At 38.3% G+C, this 21,316-nt stretch overlaps 2 protein-coding genes across 2 annotated transcripts in view; one reads left to right on the top strand and one right to left on the bottom strand.

Annotated features, from left to right (window-relative positions):
• ZNF804B (zinc finger protein 804B) overlaps positions 1–21,316 on the top strand; it is a 516,087-nt gene that overhangs the window by 15,625 nt on the left and 479,146 nt on the right. The window lies entirely within an intron of this gene.
• Positions 18,636–19,397, bottom strand: TEX47 (testis expressed 47). Its single transcript, XM_044245979.1, has one exon. It carries the CDS (start codon positions 19,395–19,397, stop codon positions 18,636–18,638), a length of 762 nt encoding a protein of 253 aa, XP_044101914.1.

Raw genomic sequence — 21,316 nt, forward strand, 5'->3', positions numbered from 1 at the left:
TCGGTACCACCGGTGATGATGTTCTCTGACAGGGAACTCGCTTCACCTCAGTCCATCCCATTGCTATGAATGTTGTTTACCTGTTTATGTTTAGTTGGAGTAGGGGAGACCTACTCCATTTTTATTTATTTATTTATTGCACTTATTAATTAAAGGTTCACACTCACTACACTTTGCTAAGTGCAGTACAGTGCTTTAAATGTCCGTTCTCTTCCTTATGATTTTCCTAATATTTTCTTCTCTCTGGATTACTTTATTGTGAGAATACAGTATATAATATGCATACAAAATATGTGTTAATTGACTTTCTGTTATCAGTGAGGCTTCTGCTCAACAGTAGATTAAGAGTCATTATGGTTTGAGGGAGTCAAAAGTTAGATTTTCTCTTTATTTATTTATTATGTTCAGTTAGCCACTGTATAGTACATAATTAGTTTTTGATGTGGTGTTCAAGGATTCATTAGTTAAATGTAACACCCAGTGCTCATCACATTCTGTGCCCTACTTAATCCCATCACCCTGTTATCACCTCTTCCCCCCACTCCCCTCTGAAACCCCCAGATTGTTTCTCAGGTGCATAGTCTTTCATGGTTCATCTCCCTCTCTGATTTCTCCGCCTTTGGATTTCTGTCCCTTCCCCTATTGCCCTCCATGCTCTTGCTATTATGTTCCACAGATGAGTGAAACCATATAATAATTGGTCTTTCTCTGCTTGTCTAACTTCACTTAACATAATCCCCTCCAGTTCCATCCATGTCATGTCAATGCAAATGTTGGGTATTCACTGTTTCTGATGGCTGAATAATGTTCCATTGTATTTATGTACCACATTACCACATCTATCGTTCATCTGTTGAAGGGCATCTCGGCTCCTTCCACAGTCAACTGCTTGGGGTTGGCACCCGTAAGCCCTGCCTTGTGCAAGGGTCCGCTGTAGCTTTCAGCTTCCAGTCCCAGAAAAGAGAAGGAGTGGTGAGGGTAGAACTGATCAACAGCAGAGAAATACCCAGCGCTGCATTTACACCACATGCCCTGAGACTGCAGAAACTAGGAGGGAGGAGCATTAACTCGTGAAGGAAATTATTTTATATCTGTTATACAGACATCCAAAGAATGGGTCCAAATGTTGTGTTCCACCCAGATCTCAGGTATATAGTTTCCTATCACCCTAACAAATTACCATCAACTTAATGGTTTAAAATAATACATTTATTAATCTTTAGTTCTGTAAGTCCCATAGGGATCTCACTGGACTAAAATCAAGGTATAGGCAGGGCCACCTTCCTATTTGGAGGCTTTAAGGCAAAATCCACTTCCTTGCCTTCCTTTTACAATTTGCCTGTGTTCCTTGGCTCCAGGCTACCCATTTCCATTTCTTTCTTTTTTTTTTTTTTTTACCCATTTCCATTTCTAAAGCCAGCTAGCTCTTCTCCTCTCATCCTTTCTCTGACTCTCCAGAGCTGGAAAAAAACTCTTTGTTTTGAAGGATTCCTATGGTTGGATTGGGCCTATCTATCCCGGATCCTTTCCTCCCCTCAAGGTTCTTAGTTTTAATCATATCTGATAAGACCCTTTTGTCATGTAAGATAGAGTTTAGGTTCTGAGAATTTGCTCACAGGCATCCACGGGAGTCATTATTCTGCTTCTGGAATGTTATGTTCTTACATACCCGTAGTTACTCACTGGTTCTTCTCTCTCATAGACCTCTCAAACCCATAATCTGTAAAACTAAATTAATCTCCCATCCAGGGGGTTCTTCCTTGGTTAAGGACATCATCTTCACCCAACCCTGGAGGCTTCAAACTTGAGTGTTTTCCATTAATCCCTCAACAGACTGGTACTTCCGCTCATTTTACTTCCTAAATATTTCTCCAGTCTACCCCTGAGCTACACCTCTTTCACCACCTCTGCCTCCTGCCCAGGAAGGCAAGCATTTTCCATTTTTCTGAAAACAAAATGCTTCTTGATTAACTGTGTCTGGTGTTAGAGCTGGTGAAGCTACCGATGCAAATAAGGGGCCCATGTTGTCTAGAATGGAGACACACACTGTACAAATAAACGTGCGTGACAAATGTCCTAGAAGAGGACAGTTCAGATCTTTGTGATTATGGCTCATTTTTTTTTTTAAAAACGGGGGTTCAGAATTTTGAGTGTATTAGAAAAGGCCATCAACGTGGCTCATTTCAAAGCAATCAGTACAAAGTACTTTCGTGTGTGTGTATGTGTCACTTTCTCTTGATTCCAGAATATAAAGATGAACAATAAGACTGTGAAATTCTAAGTCAAATATGGCAATTCACTTACGTGTAGTAAAATTGAACTAGAATGGCCTGGAGAGCTCATCTTCATCAGTTATTTCTAAATAGGGTTACGCTACAGATTTTGAGGTCCCCGGACTAGACTTGACGGAATCAGAATGCTGACTGGTGGGTGGGAAGGCGGGGATGCCCTTTAATTAAACATGGTGCCTGTGAGTGTGTTTTACACATTAACAGTGTGAAATTGTTGAACCAATGGCCACTCACCAATACTGCCTTGATTTGTAACTCAGAGGCCAGAGGCTGAGGAAGGTTTTGTGATTTGCGCGCTCTCTGTCCTCTCCTTTTTCCCCTGATCACTGCTGTAGGTATCTTCCATGACGCTTCCCTGCTGTTCTAAATACCCCCCTAATTCTCAGTTCGCTGTCATAGTAACAGGTTAAAAGCACTCATTTCATGTCAGACATACTAGGCCGAAACAAGCCTTTCATACATTGTCTTATTTAATCTTTAGAACAATTGTAAGAGTAGGCACTGCTGTCTTCCACTTTGCAGGTGGGATGAGGCTCCCCATTTCACAACCACTGAATTGCAGAGATGGGCTTGGATCCTTAGACCAAGGATCCTTGGGCTTGGATCCAGGACCTTCAGATTCTAGGGCTCAGGTGTGAGACCACTTCATAGAGAATTGATGATAATCTCTCTGTGCCACCATGATGATCACATTCTTTTATTACAACCTAATGGCATTTCATTTGTTGGTTCGCGTATCTGTTTCTCCTTCTTTGAGTCTCTTGGCCATAGGCTCTGTGTCTTCTTCATCCAGGTAAACGATAGCACCTGGGTGCTGTCTGGGTCTGTAGTGTGGTAGACACTCAAACTCAGTCCCGTTGGTCATTCTTTTATTCATCCACTGAATCTTAGTTACTTACATGGGTCAAAACAAAAATATAAAGTTCAAGTAAACATAAAATGTGTGTTTCTGCACACACGATGTGATTAACAGGTAGAAGTTTGGCAAAATATTCATGTGTACAGCAGCCGATGTATAGGTACAATCAATGTTCAGATTTTAGTAAAAAGCTAACAGTGAAAACTCTTGTTATTGGCAATTATGCAAAACTGTAAAGGGATTTTTCCAAGAGCCCAAAGATGCTACGAATGCATAACACCTCCAAAGTGAAGCAGGTAATTTAAATTTTTTTTTATTTCATGCAAATGGTAAATAATGTAATTCTTCAAGGTGAAAACCCCAAATTATCTCTCTTCATAGGAGGAAATAAAAATGTTTATTTGCTTCCTTTATTATTATGTACTTTTTCTTATTTTATCTTACACTAATTCTGCTCGTAAGTATGAATATTAAAAATCAATTTATGTATGTCAGGTGATAAGGCATAATGGTGTTATTACTTTATTCCTTCAGGTACGTGTGATTAAGCAACCAACTTCTTCTTAGAAACATATAATCGAAAGAAAACTCATAAAACCGGCATAGTCCATTTTCATCTTATTAGAATTGGAGTTTTTAAAAATAATAATAAATAAATCCCTTCATAAGTATATTAAACCATTTAATTACAGTGGTGAGTGATTTTCTAATGTTCACATTATTATTGAGGAATATAAGCAGGGTATTCATAACACATATTAATAAAAGTTAATTAAGTGATTGGAGTCCAGTTGTCTGAATCAGCGTTTAAGTATTTATCAAAGTATAGCTCAGATTCTTCCAGAGAATATTAAGAGCAGGAGCAAGAGCCAGCTAAAGGACTTTCTCTATGTTGTATCCTGCTGGGGGATTTTCTAGAAGATCTCTGGACTACTGGATCCTTCCTACAGAATATCAGCAGCTTGACTAATTGGCCTGACACCTCCGAGGTCTCCCTAGGCTGCTGGTCAGAATTCAAACCATCTTATGTCCTTGTCGCAAAGCTTCTTGTCATAACTGCATTATGACAACTGCAAACTTGCAGCGCATACTCTAAACTCCGAGGAATTCAGTAAGTGCTTACTGAGTTACTGGTTATTTTCATGTATGATTTACCTCATTTCGTATTGGATGTTCCTTCAGTTTACAGGCAATGAAACTGGGGCTCAGAGAGGTTTATAACTTCACTAATTCACAGCGAGCAGAAAGTAAGAGATTGGAACATGACTCTTCTAATATGAAATCTAGAACTCTGTACTACGTGTGAGTAGGTTGCTTTGAAAGCCAGTTTTCAGGCTGCTAAGAAACTGTTTGCGTCAAGGGAAACAAAGCAAAACAAAAAACCCAAAAGCACTCTCACTGACTTAAGCAAAAGAGAAGCATTGGTTAGCGGAAAGATTCATGCATGGAAAACGTTAGGACCTCAGTCAGGGCTGAGAAATGCAATCTGGGGTTGAGGTGACTGTCTCTTGTATTTCCAGATAGTTATCTCTGTTTCTTATTTCAGCGTCACTAAATATTTGCTGCCTTACAAATGGGCTCTCACTGCCTCTGGGTAGTGATAATGACTAGTCCACCCAATGTGTGTGTGTGTGTGTGTGTGTGTGTGTATGCACACATGTGCACACATGTAATGGAACGGGTGGAGAGAGAGAGATTGGGTAGTAGGGAGGGCAACAGGACCACTCAGTCTGTGGCCCACACCAGAAGCTATGGGAGGAGACACTCTGGGAGAGATTCATGGGCAGCTTCTCAGATGGGAGTCAAAAGAGGAGGTGGGGAGGACATAACTGGTAGAGAAATGATCTAATTTATACAAAAGGATTTCCTTGTATTGCTATGCTAAACTTTGATAGTTAAATCCCTGGTTCTCCCACTTGACTGGGAGCAGTTTTATGAATTTTATTTATTTATTTTTTTAAAAGATTATATTTATTTATTTGACAGAGATCGCAAGTAGGCAGAGAGGCAGGCAGAGAGAGAGGGGGAGGCAGGCTCCCTGTTGAGCAGAGAACCCGATGCAGGGCTCGATCCCAGGACCCTGAGATCATGACCTGAGCCAAAGGCAGAGGCTTAACCCACTGAGCCACCCAGGTGCCCCAGTTTTATGAATTTTAATTGGTTTCTCTAATTTGGGTTAAGAGAGTTGTTTATGTACTCATGTACGTGTGTTTGTGTGTGTGTATACTAATATGTCTAGCCTATAATTCTATTCTAGATATGCACATATAGTTCTATTTATGCAAGCACTTTGTTCCTGTTAACTATCTGGAAGTTATTGTCACCAAAGAGGTATTTTATTATCTCTCCTATGATAAGAAAGGGGAAACGTTGTCTTCTTGTCATTTGTAAACCAGTTGTTTGTGCTTACACAACTATCATTTGATTAATATTAGCAAAAAGAACCAGGTAGTGCCAGAGAGAAGAAATGGTAGTTCTCTTAGTAGAATGTGCCTGCCTAGAAACTATGGGTTTCTAATTTCTCTGACATGGTACACTACCCTGAGCCAACATCTTTAGCAGCAGACACGAGTTAGTGGCCCTCAGAAGAATGATCCCACAAAGCAGTTTTCACAGGCAAGAGGACTCTTCAGGAAAACATTACACACATTTCCACTTAATATTATCTGAAAGCCCTGAACATCTTTCGGTCTCCAAAAACATTTGCTGCTTGTGCAAGAAGATCAAAAGTGAAAATGTCAAACTGGTAATTACCTCCCCTTGTGTGTAGTGAAAGGAATACAGGAATTCCTGAAATCATCTCATAAAAAAGATAAATATGGAGCACATTCACAGATGACGTCCTGGTTGAAAAACAACCAAGGTGAGAACTTTCTTTGCTTCTTACAACCCATCAGTCATCTGTTTAGCCCTACAAAAAACCCAATAACCGTGTGCCTAATACGCCAGACTTTAAAGCACTTCAAGTTCTTGCTTATAGTTTGTGTACTGTGGGATGGTGGAAAATAGGATTTAGTAACATGTGGATTTTTGGAAATATTCTGTACCAAGAATCAGGCAGTAGAGATGTAGTCTTGATTTAATCTGAGGGGATAAGCAAGACATGGATGATGTCTAGTTCTTGCCTAACCATCATTCAGTGCTGTGCTTTGAGCCTCAACTTGTCCAAGGGACAAGACTGCAGTAGACAATGTCTGACACTCCTTCTAGTCTCATATTTGTGTCCTTTCTTGATCTGTAATATCTCAGAGAGATCATAGTCATGTCACTTAACAAAGAACAAATTTTAAAAAGAGATGCTAATCTTTGTTATAGGTTAGGCGATGGATATCCAGGTTCATTATGCTAGTCTCTTTATTTTTGTGAGTGAAACTTTTCAGAGAGACAGAGACAGAGAAATATAGCTATACAGAATGATGGCAACTGGGTGCCTGGGTGGCTCAGTGGGTTAAGCGGCTCAGGTCATATCTCAGGTCTTGGGATTGAGCCGCGCATCAGGCTCTCTGCTCAGTGGGGAGCCTGCTCTTTTCCCCCCTGCCCACCTCTCTGCCTACTTGTGATCTCTCTCTCTCTCTGCCAAATAAATAAAATCTTAAAAAAAAATGATCGCAACAATAAGGAAATGCTGCTACTAGATTATCTCCTCCAATCTAAAAAAAAAAAAAAAAAAAGGTATGTTAGATTATTTTAATGAGTCACCTAAACATGAAAGGTGATAGAAACAACAGGCTGTAGTAGGAAGCAGGACTAGAGGAACTAGAAAAGCTTGCAAGTTCTCTTGAGCCATTTCAGTTGAAGTGCTTTATCATTTTGGTATGAATGACATATAAGATGTACTTATAGTCAAATTTAATGAATATACATTACAGAGATAAATGGTTCATGAATTCACTATCATTTTGGATTATGCATTATTGCTCTTTAAAATCATTACTTTGGAAAATTGAGATTTGATTCCAATTTGCAATTTCCTAGCGTGCCCTGACTGGGCAAAGGAGGAAGCAGTCTGTCTGGATAATGGCCAGAGCAAAATTTACAAATGTGATGGGGTTGATCCATAAAGTAGATAAAAGACACAGCATAATTTGCAATCAACTATAAAAGTTTGGTCATGGGAAATACCAATGGAATAACCCAAAGTTTGAGGTGTAACATCAGAGTTCCTAGATATTCTTTTAAAGATTTGGGTGGCTCCGAGTCAGATGGTTAAGAGTAAGCCTTCAGCTCAGGTCATGATCTCAGGGTCTTGGGATTGAGCTCCACGTCAGCCTCTCTGCTCATCGGGAAGTCGGCTTCTCCTTCCCTCTCTGCCTGCCTCTCTGCCTACTTCTGCTCTCTATCTCTCTGTCAAATAAATAAATAAATATATATATATATTTTTAAAGATTTACTTATTTTAGGGAGAGAGGGAGAGAGAGCATGTGCAGGGTGAAGGGATGGAGCGAGACTCTTGAAGCAGACTCCCCACTGAGGTTGGAGCCCGATGCAGGGCTCAATGCCAGGACCCCGAGATCATGACCGGAGCTGAAATCAAGAGCCAGCCTCTCAGCCAGCTGAGCCCCCCAAGTGCCCCAGAGCTCATGGATATTCTAAATTTACTTTCTGCAAAGCTAGGTTTCTCCCAGAGATTAGTGCATTTATCTAAACAAATGTTTATTGAGCAATCATTCTTTTCCAGAACGGTACAAATTGTCACTTGAGGACCTTTCAGGTCCAAGACCAGATCTTTGCCATTCACAACTGGGTAGAGCTCTTTTCCCCTTGGGCTGTCATTGGATGTTAATCTCACATAAGAGAATAAATTCCTTTCTTGAAATCAGAATAAACTTCTGGTCTTCCTCTTAGTAAAAATTCTAACATCTCCGGAGGGCCCTTTGCATTCCCAAACAGTCTGAAAATTCACTAACAGCTAACTCAGCCGAGCTTGTTGAAAAGTTTATACTATGTTCTCTTTCCTCACTCAGCCCTTTCTCCTCAATCTACTGTATCCTGCTTCTTTCTCCAGTATGTTACATAGGTCCCTCTTTCCAAGTCACCAATGATCTTTTTGTCATTCGGTCTACTTTTTATTCTTCTTCTTACCTGACTTTAAGACAACAATTGATACCGTTGAGTCCTCTCTTTTAAAACAAATGTTCTGGGGCACCTGGGTGGCTCAGTGGGTTAAGCCTCTGCCTTCGGCTCGGGTTATGATCCCATGGTCCAGGGATCAAGCCCCACATCGGGCTCTCTGCTCAGCAGGGTGCCTGCTTCCTCCTTTCTGTCTGCCTCTCTGCCTACTTGTGATCTCTGTCTATTGAATAAATAAATAAAATCTTTAAAAAAATAAAAAGAAAATTTAAAAAATGTTCCTTTCCTTTGGCTTTCATGTCACTGCCTGATCTGCTTCTCCTTCTCTGCTTCTGGGCAATTTAAATAATGTCTTCTTTGACTGCTTTGAGGGCCCCTGTTCTTCCCTAAGCATCCCTCAGGGTAGTAGACTATCTTCTCTCTTCACTATTGTCCTGTGCTGGGTGACAGGATTATTCCTGTCATCAGATGATCCTCAGTCATCATCTCTGATGATGCCCAGTCTCTATCTCTACCAGACCCATCTCCAATGCTTCAGAGAATATGTCCAAAACTCTACTGGATGGTTTCACATTGATGCTTTGAAGACACCTCAGATTTCTCATGTTCAAAATGGAAAACTACCTCTTACTCCCTGCACATCCCCAAGTTACTGTTCTTCCAGTATTGCCAGTCTTCAGGAATGGCACATGCCTATTCTGGTTATTATCTTTGTACGGACATCCTATCATCTCATTCCCTGATTATTGTAATAACTTCCTAACTGGTGTGTCTATCCGGTCTTGTTACCAAGTATACTTCTCATCTCTTCTCCCAATTCAGAGTGTTTATACTGTGTTCTCTTTCCTTACTCAGCCCTCACTCCTCAACATACTATATCCTGCCCTGTCTCCATTATATTACATAGGTAAATCTTTCCAAGTCACCAATGATCTTTCTGTCATTCGATCTACTTTTTCTTCTATAGTGCATAAGCTAATCATGGCATTTCTCTGATTAAAACAACACTGTGTCCCATTTCACTTGGGATGAAGTCATGGTACTTATGTAGCTCTAAGTGTCCACGTAATCTGGTCCCATGCCTAGCTATCCAATCTCATCTCTCATGATTCCATTTGTATTTCAAGTCCTGCCTTATTGATATTCTCTCACATCTCTCAGCACAGTATGGTTCTTCTTGTCTTTGGGTGTTAGCACATCCCTCTGATCAAGTGTACATAAATATATCCTCCACCAGGAACACTCCCCTCCTACTCCCTGCCTTTTATTTGGCTCAGTTCTATGCAGCTTCCAGAAATCCTTGTATCTTTCTTCCTTCAGAGGCATCCCCTAATCCTCTACACTAGGGAAAGTTAAGAAACCATTGCCAAGATGATAACAGTAATTATAAATATATATTATTATATATTAATTAATATAATTACTATAGTTATAACTGTTTAGTTTTGTGTGTGTCTAGGGTAGAGGGAGATAGAGACTGCATACTCTCTAAGGTAGAAATTATGCTTATTTGCTCATGATTGCCTTACACCTCCAAACCCCCATGCCTGATAAAGTGTTGGCCACAGTTTTTCAGTTCACACCTGCTGAATGATTGAATTCAGAGAGAGAATAAAATTTGGGGTGTGTCATGTTGTCCTACAACCAATTGAGAGAAACAGAGGGCAAAACATTTTCATAGAATGCCAAAGGACACCTTTTGACCTCAATTTTTCTTGCAAGTGAAATAAATACTATACCAATTAATTTGGGAAAGACTCTATGGAGGCTTTTATGTATTTGTGCCCTTCACACATAACTATGAATCAATAAATGATAATGGCATGGCCTTCAATAAATGTATGTGGCAATCAGTAAACAATTAGTAATGTTTTGAATGACTTTTATTTGGCTAAGGGAAGGAATGGAGCTCAATAAGTGCTACTGGTATTATATTTGGCTCCACTGAATGCAGATACAATAATATTGGTAGCTGTGATGGTGAGTGTCAGACTCGACTATTGTTGGGACAATTTTTCCTTTAGCTTAATTTATTTTAACTTATCACAGTGTTTTGACTTTCTTGGAAGTTACTTACTTATATCAGAAAATGCATATTAGGGGGCACCTGGGTGGCTCAGTGGGTTAAAGCCTCTGCCTTCGGCTCAGGTCATGATCCCAGGGTCCTGGGATCGGTCCTGGGATCGACCCTGGGATCGAGCCCCACATTGGGCTCTCTGCTCCGCAGGGAGCCTGTTTCCCTTCCTCTCTCTGCCTGCCTCTCTGCCTACTTGTGATCTCTGTCTGTCAAATGAATAAATAAAAATCTTAAAAAAAAGGAAAAAAATGCATATATGGACTCTGAAAAACAATCTGAGGGGGTTAAAGTGGCGGGGGGGTGGGAGGTTGGGGTACCAGGTGGTGGGTATTATAGAGGGCATGGCTTGCATGGAGCACTGGGTGTGGTGAAAAAATAATGAATAATGTTTTTCTGAAAATCAATAAATTGGAAAAAAATGAAAAAAAAAAGCATATTAGTAATTAGCCACTTTAACAAAGTATGAGATTTAATATGATGCATGTTCTATCTCATCAAAAGATGTTAGTAACAGAAGTATAAAAAATTATTCCAAACTGATGTAGCTGTCACATGTCAGTAATTAAAAGCCCAGTTTCCTTTACAAACTCTATACTCCTTATATATTCCCTACCTCAGGATTGGTAACCTCTTGTTGTAAAAACGAGAAATTTAAAATATTTGACACTTTTCTCTCCTTCAGAACCTATGTTTATTTACCTCCTGATTATCTTTCAGATCAGTCCCCTTAGATCCATTTCTGCGGTCTTTAATCTGGTTCTATCCATTATCATCCTTTGCCAGGAGCCTTGTAACAACTTCCTAAGGAGCCTATCTGTACCAACATGTCCCCTGCCAGTCCATTCTACACTCAGTAGCCAAACCAGTCTGATTATGCACTACTTAAAATTGTCAACAGCTTCCCATCAGCCTTAAAGAAAAATGTCCCTCTCTTCTCCGTTTCCCCTGACTTTACATGGCTACCAAACATGCTATTTAGATGTCATAATCTAATATACAGATATCTGGCTTTTCAGTTTCCCATTCATCTTTGCACTAAAATGAATGCATCCATCGTGGACTTTTTAAAGGGAAATATTGATATTGCCCACAGAGAGGGTAGGTGAATTCAGACATTCATTCATTCAGACATCAGGCTTCAACATTTTATTTTTTTAAAAGATTTTATTTATGTATTTGGTAGGGGGGGAGAGAGAGAGAGAGAGTACAAGTAGGCAGAGTGGCAGGCATAGGGAGAGGGAGAAGCAGGCTTGCCACTGAGCAGAGAGCCCGATGTGGGGCTTGATCCCAGAACCCTGGAATCATGACCTGAGCCGGAGGCAGACACTCAAGCTACTGACCCACCCAGGCGCCTCTCAACATTTTAATACGTACATCTGAATCCTCTCCTCCTGCCTGATTCTAAGACAACAAGTCATTCTTTTGAGACACATTTTTGGATACAGTTCAAGAGCTTGGTGGACTTTATAATGCTCAGAGGTTCTATGATGTAGATGAATGCAGACTCCAAAAGAAAAAAATTGCTTGCTTTGGGCCACATAATGAGTTGGTAATGGAGTACATAACAAAAGTCAGTCATGTCACTTCCGTGGTCTTTCATTTTGTCATTTTGATTTTGGCTGGAACAGAGTATGTGCTCAGGAATTATCCCTATAGAGGACAGAAAGTGAGGAATTGATGAATCAAAATACTACAAGGTGTGTAGTTTTATCTATGATGAAATAAACCTTGTTGTAGTTTATGATTTGTCTTTTCAAAAAGTGAAGTCTAGTATAAACTGAGTTTAGTAAAAACAATAGAGGAGGAAGGTGAGATGTGAGTGAGAGAGATCCCTGAGGAGGTCATTACCTCAAATGGAACGCATTTTGGTAAAATGTAAATGTGTTCGGTATTCAGACATTTATTTCTTCCTCAATAAATCAAGGCTTTACATTTAATGCACTCTTTTATAAATAGTATTTTAAAAAATGGCTTAGTATTTTAGAACGAGATTAGAACTGTGAAGTGCAAATTAAAATGGAAACAAATTTTCACTATTATATTAACTTAAGAAAAGATACATAATATTAGCCTTATTGAGCACATCTCTCTCAAAGAACAGGTAAGTGTGGCCGGTAAAAAAAAAAAATTCAAAGAAAATAAAGGAAACATCTTTAAAATATGGAATAAAGGTTGTATACTTTACTAGTAGCTTGCTCAGACACTCCAATAGGAAAGGGGATTTTTATTTTTAATCCAGTGAATTTGGAATGAGTTTCTATACTTGGCTCAGTGAATAGTAATACATAAATACTAAAGTTCTGCTGAATCACTTCCAGAAGGTATTCTTAGTATCCTTCCAAATTAAAGTGAAAGAAATTAATATGTGGGTAAAACTGAAAACTTCAGATAAGGCACAACTACTATATTTTTCACTTGCTATTTTAAAGAGCTTCCTGGACAATGACAAAACCCGATCAATTACATAGGAACATTTTAATATATGGATATTTCACAATCATTTTGGTGAAAGTAAAGTTAACTTTATGGAAAAATTCTTACAGATATTTTAATAGCCTCTTTTTAAACATGATACACTAAAGATCTGAATACCCCCAAATCCCAGGGTAATAGCTTACAAGTCGCTGGTGGGAAGAAAAGTGTGAAAATAGACAACATCCCTGCGACAGGAGAATTGCTAGAATGTGGTTGAGTACCATGTACAGTGTGGGTTTCTCGAGTTTGCCAGGCTTCAAAGAGGAAATAGAATTTGATTGATAAGCAGAATTTTGGTAAGAGAAGTAAGGAAAGAGAATAGAGACAGAGAGGAGGAATATTGGGAATCAAAGCTTTGCAGATCATGATAGATTTTTCTTTTTTTATCCTGGAGGTGGAATGGAAGCCATTAAAGAATTTTGATGGGAGGAATGACATTTATTGAGTTCTTATATGCCAGGATTATTATACCATTATTTCATGCAGCACACCCCTAATCAATCTTATAATGTAGATACTGTTATCACACTCCCTTTGTAGGTGAGGAGTCCGAGGTGTTGAGAGGTGAAGAAATGAAATACGACTCTCCAGGTTCTTGAGCCTGGTATCCAACACAAGAGTTGGATACCAGAGGTGATTCTCTTTTTAAATTAAAGATTTATTTATTTGAGAGAGAGAGCAAGTGAGGGAGGTTGCAAAGGGAGAGGAGAGAGAGTCCCAAGTGGGCTCCAGCTGAGCACACAGAGCCCAGGGCTGGGATTGATCTCAAGACCCTGAGATCAAGACCTGAGTGGAAACCACTAGTCAGCATCTTAGTTCACTGCACCACCCAGGGTGTCCCCAGAGGCCGGGCTCTTAACTCTTATGCTACAGTACTTTCAACACTGATAGAAATACCATATAGATTAGCAGGAGGAAGAGGAGATTGGAGTGAGGGAGAGATCCCTAAAGAGAGCACTAAAACAAAGCCAGACAGAAATCCTGTCTGCAGAAAATGGGTGGTCCGATTGGCTGTCAGTGATAGCAAGGAAGAAGGGAAACTGGGGCAATATTCAGATTTCTGACTTGGCAACTGGGTGGAGAGTGGTCTGTTTTCTAGCACCAGGGAGTGCTGGTCGGGGAGCAGATCAATGGAAGAGTGTCAACTGGTACAGGATGCATTCTCTCAAGCCTAGGGAGATGCCTGTGGAAATGCAGGGGGACTTCAGGAGAAGGCACTGATCGAGGGCTGGAGCGCGGGAGGGATATAGTGCCACAGTGAAGAGACCACTCATAATTATATCCAGACTCCTTACCCATGACCACAACTAATTATGTAAAATAGGTTGCAATAGGAAACTTCCATTATCAATTCCTGCTTTCACTGTTGGCAAAAACATTTCAGGTCTTTGGGTCTCAGAATCCTTATCTGCCAAACAGGGAGATTAGAGCAGACATTTGAAAAGTACCTTTGGGGGTTCTCTTTATATTCTTTTAAAAACTATGCACTGTGTTTACTTTGTAGGTCCTATCAGCAGGTAATCTGGAAATTTACATAATTGACCACAAGGGGGAGAACTCTAATTCTACATTAAATCATTTTCTACAGTATGAAATAGTCTCAAAGTTGGTGAGAGGCTGTCTCATTCCTATTTCCTCATGGAAGCTGGGGGAATTCTACTGCTCGAGATAGGTTTAACTGAATTGAAATGTGGTTTTGTGTCGCTAAAGTTGTGATAAAGTCACTGAATGTAAAAATCTATTTGTATTAAGTAGTAATTCTCCATGAAGGAATCCAGATGCCTCTTTAATTAAAATGAAGACAGTAAAGATTTTAAATTCACCCTGGGAGGATTTTTCCCTCCAGATAACATTATTTTAGTTAACCTTCATGAAAACTATAACCTTCCTGAAAGCCCTTGGTTACTCTGAAATGAACAGAAGAGCCTTGGCATGTCAGTCTACTGCAAAGATATCCATATCGAAATAAGAGAATTAGCATGGCACTGGCCTCACCTGTTTAAATGTTACACATTCATTGGATTTGTATGTGTTATATGTTCCATGTTCAAACATTGAATGTTACATGTTCAGTATTAAAATACTCATTTTCTGCTTGGGTTAACGTCTGTACTTTAGCTTAATGGAAAGTTTTACTGTAAGGAAACTAACTCTCATTGGGTTGAGAACTACCTGATGAGGCTTCCTAAGGTTTAAGAAGTCACAGTTTTTGACTTAATCAAATTAAATTACGCTTGTAAGGTCTATATATAACATTTCTGTATTTTATCAAATACCTAAACATATACCATGTGTCTTCCTTTTTAAAGACATGATATTAGTGAGCTTTATAGGAACCTCAATAATGCAAGGACTACTGAAAACATATTGCTGCTCCCCCTTAGAGACAGTGTCACATTCTTTTAATATGTTTGATGACAGCAGATACTCCTTTGAGAGTGACTGCAATAGTAAAAAAAAATAACAACAGATGTTTTTATGAATGTAGAGTGAATATCAAGGTCACCAATCAAGTTGGGAGTATATATTATCTGGGAATCAAAAAACTAGATGTGGCCAAAATATTCAAACTCCTTTTGATTTATAAACCTTCATTCATCTGTCATAAAAGTCACAAAATGTTTTCAGCAGTGATGGTGTATCTGAAAAATAAGTACAAACCTGCCCAACATGACTTCTAGGAAGGCTAACTTTCATTTGAATAAACTCATTCTCCTGTGCTCACTAAAATAGATAAATAACTATATAAGTAGTTTAATTTATTTAGAGTCTCTTTGAGCTTCTCTTCCAGTTATTTTCATAATAGACACTTCAAGAATCCTGCAAATGTAAATTAACAGTATACTATGTAAATCAGTAATATTAGCATTGAGATCTTTTCTATATCTTCCTCCAAAAATGATTCTGATTTTTTAATGTTTTTCTTTGGCTTAGTGAATTAATTTTCAATCAGTACTTTTCATATCTGAAAGTATTATAGACCAATAAAAGATGGATCATAAGCAGTGTGCTAGGTCTATGCTAGGAAGCTACATACCTTTCTACCACTACTTGTATTTCCAGTGACAAGCATGGTGCTTGGCCCCCTAGTAAATATTTACCGGTAGATATTTAGTAAATATTAGTGGCATAGATGAATGAAAACTAAACGATATGAAATTCTATGCACACACACATATATATGTATGTGTTATATTTACATATATATATAACTTTATATAATAAATATAATATATATAATAACTTTATATATCTGTATATAAAGTTATTCCCAATACATATATATTATTGTTCCAGATTGTTACATAATCATTCATCCAAAACACAGGAGATTAAATCCATGACAGTCATTTATCTCATTCACAGATCTGCAATTTGGACAGGGCTCAGGGGGAACACACCATCTTTGCTACTCCACATAGTGTTGGTTGTCCTGGCTTGAAATCCAGGGTTGACTGGAAGACTAAAGTCTGGAAACACCTGAAGGTTCACCCACTCACATGTCTAGTGGTGATTGTGGCTCTTGGCTGGGACCTCTGTTGGGGATGTCCTCTGGAAAACCATGATAGATTGCTCACAGTGTATTTTTAGGTTCTAAGAACTAGCATTGAAATGATCATATATTATGACCTAGCCTCGGGGGGGTCACATGGGATCACTTCTGTTGTACTCTCTTGGTTAAAGAAATTACAAAGTTCTGCTTGATTTCAAGGGGAGGGGATTTAGAAGCCACCATGACATGTAGGAATATTAAGGTCACATTTTAAGAAGAGCATGTGGGATGCAATATATTGCCATAGCCATTTTTGGAAAATATGCAGTACTTTTATACAGATAAATGTACAATTTTATTTGTAGACTGCACTTCTCTTCATTTGCTAACTTTAGAAAATACTCTTCCAAAACAACAAAATTTACCTTGCTAAAGGGATTCTATCTGATTCAATGACCATTTATGGTTCATTTTCTTCTTCCTGTTTCTGCTTGTTCTCTGTTCTCCTAAATATGGTCATCTGCTCTCCCCAGCCTCTCTTCACATCCACAAGCCTAGATCAAGGCTTATTTCCTCAAGTCTTTTCTCTATGGCTTTCCCCGCCCCCCACTTTGGCCTGGAAAGCATTTACTTTTACTTCTACTCATTTTGTTGTTGAACGTTTATTCTCAATGGGTGGATGCCTGTGTCTTTTCACATTTCAGAGTAAATAGTAAATAGCACATTGCTGATGAATATGAGGTATTTAGTATTTGCTAAATTGATAAAAACATTTGTAAGTTATATACTCTTTTTTAACCAGAAGAATTACTTCATGTTTAATCTAAAATTGTACCCTTTCTGTTACTAAATTTAAATGAACAGAACTTCAAGTGCAGCTAAGAGTGAAAAATGCCGTTCTGTCTCTAAATCTATATTACAAAATTTAAAAATAGAAGCAATCTTTCCCAAAATTTGATTCTGATATGGAACAAGTGATGACAAATTATCTGCATGTAACAAATTTGAGTTGTATACTGATATTGCTTTTTTTTTCTCCCAAAGAGACTGAAAAATCAAATAGTAATAATAATAAAATGTAAAATGATACACAGTGTTTCTTCTAGGAAATCTGTTTCATGAGATATTGAAATAATTTTGGATAAATATCACTGAAGTCATCAAGATATTAATACCATTTAATAGTTTAAACAAATTACATTATTCTAAATAATTCAAAAGGTAATTGATCCCATGAAAGAAGGGAGAGAACAACTTAAAATAGGTCATGCAGAAATTGCAGGTCATTGTTTTAGAGGAAGTAAATTGAAAAAAAAAATAACCAATCTGTATATCTTATGTGGGAGCATTTATAAATATTTTACAAGTGAGCAAGAATCACGTTTTCTGTGTACCCTACTGTATCCCTAACATCTGGCAAATATATGTCATGTGAAGGGTGCTCAAAAAATGATTTTGCATTGAAAGAATACGGTGCCTTCTGACAACATATTTTCTGGCTGTTTCAGAAAGCTACAGTGTTCTTCAGCTTTATAATAGCCTCAAAATTCTTAATTATATAGCTCAGAATATATGGGCTTTTCTCTTTTCAAAGTTTAGGTTTTGTGTTCTGAATTCTGGAATCACGTAGAGATTATTCCTTCAAGTCTTTCCTATATATTGCTAACTATAATAATGATCATACCATATCATATTTACTTTTACATATACTTGCCTCTAAACTTAGCTTGCAAGCAACTCAATGATGGTATTTTCCCCCCAAATTTTATATTCTGAGAACAAAATGGTTTTTCCTGAAATTTGATTCTATGTGGTGGCTGCTGATCATTTACTGTGGAAAGAATGAATGAGGGTGCCTGGGTAGCTCAGTTGGTTAGGTGTCTGCCTTCAGCTCAGGTCATGATCCCAGGGTCCTGGGATGGAGCCCTGCATTGGGTTCCCTGCTTAGAGGGGAGCCTGCTTCTCCCTCTCCTACTCCCCTGCTTGTGCGTGCACTCTCTCTCTCTGTCAAATAAATTAGTAAAATCTCAAAGAATGAATGAGAATCTGAATTTGCCCTTTATTATCTACACTTTTCTTAAAAAATTAAGCCATTTCATCAAAATGATGTTAACATTTGAAAAATTATGAGGTAATTAAAACTCTCCACCTATTAAAATAACATGTTGAACTTAATATCAGAACAAACATTAATTTTAAAGTTCAGCTCAACATGCTCTGCGAAGATTAATATATTACCTTTGTGTATATTGTGGCATTCTGGTCCTTTCTTTTTTCAAGAGGAGAGTAACTTTAGAAATTCCTTCCTTTTATTTAAGTAGCATCAATTCCTTGAGAGATCAGACCCCATCCACCACACCTCTCTCAATCTTAGAAATACGTTGGAGCAGGCCATATCACCTCAGAATCCAAAGTGACATGTACGGGTTTGTTATATGTGTTTATGAAAGTTTCTGGTTCCATGAATTCTTCACATTTGTATAAGTACTTTATTATTTGTTCTGGGATGAGCAGTTCAGGTGCAAGTTGGTGCAGATTATCTCCTGGTCCTTTAGCACCCACTTTAACCGTCTTTAAAAGATGGAGTGCCAGTTTATGAGTCTGAGTGAGAAACTCTGTGACAACCTCTTCCACAGATTGTGTCTGTGTCACATCATCGAGATACATGACTGGAACTTTTATTACTGAAATATGCCATTGCATGAAGAGCCTGGTTGGGATGTTATGGGACACAACGATAATTCTCATCTCTCGGATAAAGAATTCTGTTTCACTCTTTTGATGACTCAGATAATCTAAAAGAATTCGGTAAAGTGTACCGCTGGAGCTCTCAAGGATATGCAGAATAGAAGTAGGATATACCAGCAAAAACCCTGTCACTGTTTCTTCTAGGTGATGTTTTAAAATTGACTGGAACACTTGTTCATAGTAGTCAGCGATATCTTTTTTTTCTGTGTTTGCTGTTAGCTCGGCCACTAGAAACATCCTATGAAGAAGGAATTTCTTTAGCTGTAGTCTTTGTTTCTCCTCCTGAAGATGTAAGAAATTGCCACGTGGAATTTGTGGCATTAGAGGAGATTCCACTGGAAAAGCCCTTTTGTTGGGCTTTCTGATATGGCCTGGGAAAGTCATGATGGACCCTATTTGTTCTTCCAGATGATTCCAGGTTTTAGCCTACCACGATGTTTACATTATCAGGATACCTCTTCAGTGAAGAGGTGAACTGTTTTATTTCTTCTTACCCAAAAAAAAAAAAAAAAAGTCTTATTATTTGTCAAATGCTAGTGAATAGCAGAATCCCTTCCCAGTATTATCAACAATACCATCTTTGAAATAAAAAATAACGTTAAAACCAGATGCAAATTATAGAGATTGTTTAAAAGTTTACAATGAAATAACATTCGCATCGTAGGAAAAAACTCTAATACACTGGTGATGAGGAGAAGGAAGCACGTATTCTAGAGCAAGTTAACTCTGTTTTTGTTTGCATTATTATTTTCTCCTTCAACTTATGCAAAATTTTCTCTCAGCACCCTTTTCCTGAATCACACATGTGCTCTTATGCACATACGTGCACATGCACACAAGAGTGAATCGCTGACAGTCACGTACCCTAGTTTTGGTTTCACATTAAAATGTATTTTCATATATGTAATGGTAATTACAGATTGTCCTTGATTTGTCACTTTAAAAAAAGTGATATTTTATGGTAATTTTTTTTTTTTAATTTAACTGGTCGGTAAAAAAAACAAAAACAAAAACTGGGGAATTCTTACGTCCTAATTGGCTTCCTTCATCTTTACTCAGGATACTAGAAGTTAATACTGTGGCTTGTCTAGTAACAGTCGATTATGGGAGTACCTAATTTTGATTCTTTGAGTTTTTTTCCTATCAACAAATGTCAGAAATGACCCTTTGCCTTCCTTTTGTTGTCATTGTGGGTATCAAATAATAAATTCTGTTACTTTGCACTTACTCTTCTTATGAATCTCTTTTTCTTTTCTCCAGGTCATCTTAACCTTTCTTTTCTTCTTCAAGTGCTTCTTGCTTTTTTACCTGTCCTTGAAGTCCCATTTGTCCTCCATCACTTTTCCAACTGCCAGTGTCTTGGGTGCTGCCAGCTGCCTGAGTATTCTCTTCTCGTTTCCATGGTGCCTAGTGAATCAGGCTGTCTGTGGTCTTAAAGGGCCAGAGTGCACTGGCAAGTGTCCTTTCTTCATTTAATAAGGATATCTCAACAGCCATCTCAAACTCTTGGTAGAGGAAATGAGGGCTTCTTTTCTGGAATGGCTTCTTCTTAGCCAGATGCCATTATAAGTCAGTCAGACCATGGACCTGGATATCTTCCTAGACATCTTTTATTTATTTATATATTTTTGTCTATAATTTATGGAAGAGGAAACCAAAGCATGCACACAATTCAAACATGCTTTCAGCAATCCCTACTCTGTCCACCTAAGGTAGAGGGGTATTGATGCATTAATTAAGTTCTTTAAGGGATGCCTGGGTGGCTCAGTCATTGGGTGTCTGCCTCTGGCTCAGGTCGTGGTCCCAGGGTCCTGGGATCGAGTCCCCCGTACAGCTCCTTACTCGGCGGGGAGCCTGCTTCTCCCTTTCCCCCTCCTCCTGCTAGTGTTCCCTTTCTCACTGTGTTTCTCTCTGTCAAATAAATAAAATCTTTTAAAAAAATAAATAAATACTTTAAGAATGCATGGCAGATTCTGTGTAATGATGACTGTTTTAAGAAAATTCTTTTGTAAGGTTTTCCTAATTTAATGTGAATTTAAGTTAGTTTTTACAATAAAAATTAAAATACCATATCTTAAAATTGCATTCATATGAGTTGTAACCATCACTTAAAAACAAGATGAGAAAACACTCTTATTCAATTTTTTAAAAAGTATACCTTACAGTACTTACCCCCACCAAGGTTTGTGTTATCTGAACTTAGGATGTGGTTTTAATTATATACATTGATGAGTTATCCCAAAAAGTGGAGGCTGAGAAGTGACTTAATGATTCTTTAATTCTGTGGTACATAAAAACTGACT

Source organism: Neovison vison, chromosome 4 (genome assembly GCF_020171115.1).
Source record: "Neovison vison isolate M4711 chromosome 4, ASM_NN_V1, whole genome shotgun sequence".
In the NCBI taxonomy this organism is placed as follows: Eukaryota; Metazoa; Chordata; class Mammalia; order Carnivora; family Mustelidae; genus Neogale; species Neogale vison.